Raw genomic sequence first — 7,887 nt, 5'->3', positions numbered from 1 at the left:
AAATATCCATTGGAGGTGACAAGTGACCACCAGACAAGGTTAGTTAATTCTTATTGTATATGATTATGAAGAAATTGTAGCATATAGATTTGAAGTATGTTTTTTTGTGCCTAACAGATTAAGAACTTGTATGTGGGTGATAACTTTATTGGAGATGTTCCTCTCACTACTATAATACTTAGTTATTTTGGTTTTCCTCAACGTCCACACATTTTTTTGAAAAACTTCTTTTTAAAAAATTCATAAGTCATTTTTCACATAAATAACAAATCCAAAAACACACCCTTTAGTTATTCACAAAAGAAAGTTGCAGCAGCGCGCAAACAGAAAATCAAAATCATTGAAATCAGGTGGACAGTTACAGTGCTAGGGTTACCGATCTGCAATTACTTTTGGTTTGAATCGATCGGTATGACTCTCATTCGTTTTATGCTTATGCTAGGGTTCTTAGTTTTTATTTGTTCATCTTCAATCAATCAATCAATCAAGTTAGGCTAGCAGCTCCCTGTTTTGGTCATGGCTATGACTCTATTCACGATCCAGCATTGTGCATATCATGTACACACAAAATAATAATAATAATAATAACTTCATTATTGTCAGTTGGATATGGAAACAGATGATGTTTCAAGGATTCTTCCATTTCAACTTCAGTTTGACAAGCCACTACCTTCACAGGTCACTAATTAAATTATTTTTAAATGAATCCATTCTAAAGAAACATCATACTAATATTATTTATTCTGTGAAGATTAAATTAGCTGAATGGAACCCAGAGAAAGATTTGCTGGCTATGGTTACAGAGGACTCAAAGATATTGTTGCATCGCTTTAATTGGCAGAGGCTATGGACTATCTCTCCAGGTCACTTTTATATTCCTACATTTCACTTGTTTTACATTTCTCATTGCTAAATGTTAACCATTTTACAGGAAAATGCATAACGTCTCTATGTTGGCGTCCAGATGGTAAAGCAATAGCTATTGGCCTTCAAGATGGAACTATTTCATTGCATGATGTCGAAGTGAGCGACCTATTTTGTGTATTTATAATAAACGTTTACGATAAAAAAAAGTTGATTAAAACTTTGTGTAAGCAGAATAGGAAGCTGTTAAGAAGCATGAAATCTCACAATGTTGCTGTTGTTTGTCTCAACTGGGAGGATGATGGAGGCCAAGAACTTACAGTATGATTTTCACTAGTTGAATAACATTAATTATTAAGTTATTAACGTTCTACATGTGTTGTTCAGGATGACAACTTTGTTTCAAAATATGAAGACCGAACCTCTCGTTTCTTTCGTCCCGCCCCAAGAGCTCCTCGGATGCCTGGGCTCGTGCCTGGAGAAACTGGTTTTATGGATGAAAGCGAAAATTTGTCACTAGAGTTATCAAATTCTTCACATCAGCGGTTTAATATTTTGTGTAGTGCAGATAAAGATGGAATCATAAGCTTTAATATATTTGGCATATTTCCGATTGGGAAAATTGTAAGCTTTAATATTCCTGTCTTTAGGCTTGTAAACGAATCAAACGTTCAGCAAACAGTTCGCGAACTGCTAGGCAGAAAGTTTGTTTATTCGATAAATGAACGAACATGAGCACATGTCTCATTTGTGAAGATTCGTTTACGGTCGTTTAAATTCATTTATGTTTGTTCGTTTACGTGCATTTACGTTTGTTCGTTTATATTGGTTATTTTATGTTTGTTTAAGCTCATTTGTTTATATTTGCTAATATATTCATTAAATTTTTTTTTGGCCCATTACAACATAGGGGGTGTTTGAGTGAGCTTCTAAAACTTGCTTATTTGCTATTTGTTTGTTGAAAAGCAAAAGGTGTTTGGTAAAGCAACTCCAAAAGCTTCAAAATAAAGCTTTTCAAAAGTTGCTTTTGCTTTTCAAAAAGCAAATAAGCAAAAAATCAATTTAAAAAGCTTTCCCAAACACCCCCATAGTCTACTTTCAAAAATTCTTTAGACGCGACACATTGTTCTTCACATTACTTTTATCTGGTCTTAGCTTAGTTATGTTTCTTCATCTAAGGTCAGTTACGTTTGTGAACTGTTTGATCATAATGTTCACGAATGGACATGAACATGTTCATTTTCTTAACAAACGAACAAGAAAACCCTGTTCAGTTGATTTTTCGTGTTCGATTGTTTGTTTGGCTAAGGTTAAACGAACATGAACGCGCTCAGTTCTTTTACACGCCTATCAATCTTCTTCATTTTGTGAGCCTGGTTATTTTTTTCTCCTCGTTTCAAGCAAATATGCCTCACAAATTGGAAAAAAGAAATGATGAAAAGAATGCAGACTTGATCTTTAAAAGATTATTATGGGTTTGTATCTTGATTTATGATTTGTTTTTTGGTTGGATTGCAGGATATACATGACTTCTCAGTTTGTTGTCCACTTGTAAACAATCATGTTAACTGCAAATTGCTGAATGCTTCAATCTGTACGGTAAATTCTTTATCACTTAATACAACTTTTGTATAAGTTTCATTTATAATTAGTAGAAGCAGCAAGTCTAAATGATTATCTTCAATCTCAATGAGTAGTGGTTTTACTTTCTTAATTGGTTGTGCATTCAGGTGAAGTTATCCAAAGATCTTTGTCATTTGACAGTATTATGTTCTGGTGAGCTTCAAGTTCCAGAAAATGATTTGCATGGGTTCCATTGCTTAACACTTGACACTTCAATATTCTATAAAAGGTAATTTTTTTATTTATGTTAAGACTTGACTGCTCCTGAACTTTCTATTTTGCGACTCCATATGAACATAGTATTGTTTTCTTTTCTGGAGTTTTTTAGTGTTACACTTACCTAGATGCTTATTCTCATCGAGTCGTCATCAGATGTTATAAATCTTGGTCCACACAATTTTCTTATTTTGTCATTGTTAAAAGGGTAGTTAAGAACTTAAGATCTCTGACTAGCAGTCAATCAGTTCCATAAAACCCGTCTCGTCCAATATTTGGCTAGAGGTTGGTTACCAATAGTCTTATTTATTTTTACCCTCTATTAAATGCTTTAGTTGTCATAATATCTGACAACTGTTATTGAGAAAGTAGCTTATACTACAACTAAGCTTCCTCGCAATTTATAAACCAAACAAACACTTATATTCATGGCTGTTAATGAGTGGAGCTTTTAGTAAGCAGCCTGAGGTAATTCTAGTCGAACTTTAACGAGTCAAAGTCAAACTTATTTGAGCTTTATATCATAATTACGTACATAAATATATGTAACTAATTTTAACACATTTCACTAATCTTAACACATCTACTAATTTTGATATTGTTAATCTTTGCATTAGTCTTCTATTGTGTATTTGTTCTCGGCTTCTGTGAATTGAATGTTCAAAGGGTTGCTACCTGATAATGATGTGTACATAGTTTTATATACTAGTATAGGTCATTAAATTTTGTTAGTCATCTAAACGAGTGTATATTCATAATTGAACAAAGATTGGAAATACATCAAAATTTTTCTTCTATATTCGTAAAAATAAAACTCAAGAACACAATTTTAGTGAATAGTAAAATCATCAATTATCAGATGACTTTGAAAATCTATATGTATGTCATTCCTAAATTTTGCAGGAGAAACGAGCTTCATCAAGTTGCTCAACATGCTTCAAACATTGAAGATTTAACAGAAGTCATCCGAGCTTCGTTATCTGTCATGTCTAAACAATGGTCCAATGCAATGCACACATTTCATGACAAATTTGATTCTTTATCTAGTCTCATTCATGATCATGGTACGTAATAAAATCTTTAAGAATCAATCACAAGTGTAGGCTTGTAAAAAAACCGAACAAATGAACAAACATGAATGCTTAAACAAATGGATTTTCTTGTTCATGTTCGTTCATTAAGAAAATGAACATGTTCGTGTTTGTTAGTATTCTAAACGAACGGTTCACGAACATGAAGATACACAAATGAACATAATCAAACACAAACACACATATATGAACGAATGCAAATGAATTCGTAGTAAAAACTTAATGTATACCGTCTAAAATACCATAATCGTTAAATCCAACATTTAAAAGGTAAGCAAGATACATAATAAAGTTCTTTAAATATAAAATTCAAATTGATATTATATCAACATTAATAATAAATGTGCATGAATATTTAAATGAACGTAAACGAGAACATAAATGAACAGATATAAACGACCTTTCAGGAATGTAAGTGAACAAACAAGGCATATGTTCATGTTCATTCGTTTAACTAAATGAAAAAAAAAATGTGTTCATGTTCATTCGGTTATAAAATGAACGAACATAAACGAACTTCCTGCTGAACTGTTCATTAACGTTCGGTTCGTTTAGAGACCTACACAAATGTATCAATGTTACATTATGATGATTTCTGACTTTTCTTTTTCAACTTATCAACCGTAGGATTGGATTCAACCCCACAAGACGAGTTTCTTAGCCTTATTGGTGGGGCCCGCACAAGTCCAGCTGTTCACCAATTTTTAGTTAACTCTCTTGGTGAAGCGGTATGAAATTTATATAATGTTTGAGATATTATTTATACAAAACTTTTGCTGATGAAAAGTTATTGGTGACCAGGGTCTTAAACGGATATCAAAGTCAGTTTGTGGGGCCGGAAAGGATCTTCAGGTTATTGTTCTTGAACATCTACAGGTAATCTAATTTGACACGTTAGTTGACCTGTTTATAGTCAACTCTGGTTTTGAAGAATAATGTATTGGTGTTCAGCCTGCTGCAGAGATGATTGGATTTAGATTAGGGGAACTGAGAGGACTTTCTAAGTGGCGGTCACGGTATCAAAGTGTTGGTTTAAACCAGAATTTAATCAATAATGCAATCGAGAAGGCGGGAATGTTTCTCGTTCAAGTCCAACGCTTTATGACGGTTTTATCCTCTTCTGTTCAACAGGTGATTGTTTTAATTCAAAAGATCATCATTTCTTTGAGTAATGATAATAAAGTAAAAACAGTTTAATATTTATTTATTTATTTTGCAGTTTTCAAATTTCTTCAATTGGATTCACAAATGTGTGAAAATGTTAATGTCGGAACCAAGTGACCAGCACCAGCTTCTGGCGTTCAATAGGTTTGTTGTTTTGTTAGAAGTTGCAATTTACCTAAAAAAGGCTGATTTGAGTTGAATTTTATCTCTAATGGGTCAAAATTAAAGACTTAGCGAAAAGTCAAACGGGCCAAAAAAGGCTGGCCGTTGCTGAAAGTTATTCAGTTTTCAAAAGTTGATTTCTTCAAGCAAGTTAAACATAGTACAGTTTATAAAATCATATTTAGTATATATATCATTTATAAATTCAAAAGGGCAAAAGAAAGTTGGAGGGTTAAATCTGTTCCTTGTAATGATCTTAGAGATTTTATTATATCTGCATTTTATGCTGTTTTGGCAGTGAGCTGGTTATTTTATTTTTGAAGTATTTATATGACCAAGATCCAGTAAAGCGGTTGCTTGAATCAACTGAAGTTGACCATAGTATTGAAGTTGACTTGTAAGTAACTTATTCCACAAACTCAGTTACAGTTATTTTTGGTCAAAGTTCACCCACATGTGATTTTGCTTAAGAACATGCTTATATTGTTCTATCTTTTTTGTATACATTTAATAACAATGCGTCTGAAGTTACCTTTTTGCCCATCAAGGGAGACGATGGATAGAGTACAAGATTTGGCTCAGTTTGGCAGTTTCACAGATTTTGATTACTTGCAAAGAACGTTTGCAAACGAATTTCAACAAATGGAATCTTGGTATGCTTTCTGTAACTTTGACTTCTGAAGTCCAACTAAGTATTTTATGTGTTCTTATATTGTCCTATTTTATGTTACTTATTAAACACCTTAATTGTTTCAGTTTTAAAGAGGCGTTTCAGATGCCTTTCACTACGATTTCCAAAAAGATACATTGCCAAAACTTATTGCCATTGTTTCCAATTGAATCGATTACAAAATCTTCATTGTTTACTGTTCCAACTTCCATATCATATTACAAGGTAAGCTGTTAAATTATTGACGATTATGCCCCTCAAAAGCAATCATTATTAGTATATATCCTTTTAATTGTTTTAGGACACTGAGCATGAGAGAAAACAGAATTTTGTGGATTATATATCATTCATATTACCGGATGAGTCTTCATCAGATCTTGCAAATTGCATAGTTGTTACAAGGTGTTTAATGAATAATGATCTAGAAGCTGTGTTGTTATGTGTTCCTGATGGCTATTGTTGTGTGGATCTTTCTCTATATAAGGTACTTTGCTTGCACTCCAACTTACATCTTTACATTATCCTAAAATACAAGTTTATGACTTTTAGTCAAATGTCTAAAATACCCTGGTGGGTGATAGAAAAAGGAGCAATCTTGTTGACAAAATCCATGATTGCTCATCAGTACTTGAAACTTAGTGAAGAAGGACAATATTGTGATTTTGTGGGATATGAATACTTTATTAACATTTTGCCACTAACAGGAATGTCAACTTGTTCTACTATTAAACGGCCCGTCCTCTGAAAACTTGGAAAAAGCTTGTATGACAATTGTGCAAGCTGATGATCTTCCATTTGCATCTATACCTAGTTTAGATGCTTCAAGCCTTTGGAAATTGCGTGAACTTAAGGTTTGTTTTGTGGGTCCCACATAATAAATACCAACTTAATAATCATCTTTCTTCCCCTTTCTAAATCTTGATATTATGCTTATATCAGGAGTCTGTTGTGTACTTGCAAATGGATAGTTTGAAAGTAAGAGGAATTCCTCACTCTGTGAGTGCACCTCTAGCAGTTAGCGGTAAGTAGTTCTTTCTACAAATGTCTTATCTTTTATTATGTAGTTTTGCTATATGATATGTTTTTGACTTCTGTTAATAATCAAATGTTCAGCATCCAGAGGTGTTGCCTGTGTTTTTGCAACGAGAACGCGTGCTCTAGTTTATATCTTAGACGAAGACGAAGATGAAATCTCAGACGCGGATTAACTTCGCTAGGTTGTCTGCTTTTATTTTTACTATGTATTTTGTTTCTTTTTTGTTCGACAAGCAACTAATTTACTCGTCTTTAATGTGTATATACTGAGGGTAGGGTACAATTGCGTGTCACCTGTCTTTTTTGGAGTAAACGTATCTTGTAGGGATAAGCAAACGGGTATTGATAACTTGATATGATTAGTAAGACTATTTTTTCGTCCTTTATATAATCTTGTATTTCTTGGAGCAATTACATATTTTATAACAGTACACTACTAGCTAGACGTGCACAAAAAAACCGGTTCCGGAACCTAACCGGTGGAACCGAACCGGAACCGGAACCGGTTCCAGTTCCAACCCGGTTGGAACAATACCCGGTTTTGGTATTTTTGTACCCGAAAATCGTACCCGGTTCTAATATTTATATGTCAGTACCGGTCCCAAACCGGTTCCTACCCGGTTATTAATTGGAACCGGTTTGGTTCGTACCCGGAATAACCGGTTCCGATGGGTTTTTTTGAAGGGTCAAACAAAAGTCAAACCAGCCGTTGGAACCGGTTCCAATTGTAATATAGCCGTTGGAACCGGTTTTTTTAGACACCAATTAGCCGTTGGAACCGGTTCCAACGGTAATATAGCCGTTGGAACCGGTTTTTGGGCCAAACCTATATATAAGTTGTTTCCATTACTTGTTTCACCACCAAACTCAAAAACAAACTACAATACTACTCCTTTAGCAAACCCCTTTTCTAAAAAATAACTATTACAAACATTATTAAAACATAAACGATACTAAACATAACAACTAAAACATAAAAAACAAAGTCCGTCGTTTTAACCCGGGAATACTTATTTTTGGGTTGTAGAGCCGGACGACTCTCCCACTTCCGTTTTTTTAGCT

The 7,887-nt window shown here is 33.7% G+C and overlaps 1 protein-coding gene across 1 annotated transcript; it reads left to right on the top strand.

The window, feature by feature from the left end:
* Nucleotides 1–298: 298 nt before the first annotated feature.
* Nucleotides 299–7,162, top strand: LOC143590834 (anaphase-promoting complex subunit 4-like). Its single transcript, XM_077071193.1, has 20 exons — nucleotides 299–409; nucleotides 604–678; nucleotides 752–863; nucleotides 932–1,023; nucleotides 1,099–1,185; nucleotides 1,252–1,488; nucleotides 2,383–2,463; nucleotides 2,595–2,716; nucleotides 3,607–3,767; nucleotides 4,422–4,522; nucleotides 4,596–4,670; nucleotides 4,746–4,925; nucleotides 5,014–5,102; nucleotides 5,419–5,517; nucleotides 5,669–5,773; nucleotides 5,877–6,015; nucleotides 6,092–6,274; nucleotides 6,495–6,641; nucleotides 6,730–6,811; nucleotides 6,904–7,162. Exons 2-20 carry the CDS (start codon nucleotides 610–612, stop codon nucleotides 6,996–6,998), a joined length of 2,256 nt encoding a protein of 751 aa, XP_076927308.1. The 5' UTR covers nucleotides 299–409; nucleotides 604–609; the 3' UTR covers nucleotides 6,999–7,162.
* The last annotated feature ends 725 nt before the right edge of the window (nucleotides 7,163–7,887 follow it).

This window comes from Bidens hawaiensis, unplaced genomic scaffold, assembly GCF_021521415.1.
Source record: "Bidens hawaiensis isolate Kalapana, Puna unplaced genomic scaffold, B.hawaiensis_p1.1 tig00039011_1, whole genome shotgun sequence".
Lineage (NCBI taxonomy): Eukaryota > Viridiplantae > Streptophyta > Magnoliopsida > Asterales > Asteraceae > Bidens > Bidens hawaiensis.
Note: the sequence above shows the minus strand (reverse complement) of the source record. Positions and strands in the feature narration are given on the sequence as shown.

What these genes read in the sequence shown, in the direction of transcription:
- LOC143590834 (XM_077071193.1), top strand. Translation starts at nt 610, where the DNA reads ATGGAAACAGATGATGTTTCAAGGATTCTTCCATTTCAACTTCAGTTT. An exon ending in TATTTCCGATTGGGAAAATT is followed by an intron (nt 1,489 to 2,382) that starts GTAAGCTTTAAT and finishes GTTGGATTGCAG; the next exon opens with GATATACATGACTTCTCAGT. An exon ending in TTTCAACAAATGGAATCTTG is followed by an intron (nt 5,774 to 5,876) that starts GTATGCTTTCTG and finishes TAATTGTTTCAG; the next exon opens with TTTTAAAGAGGCGTTTCAGA.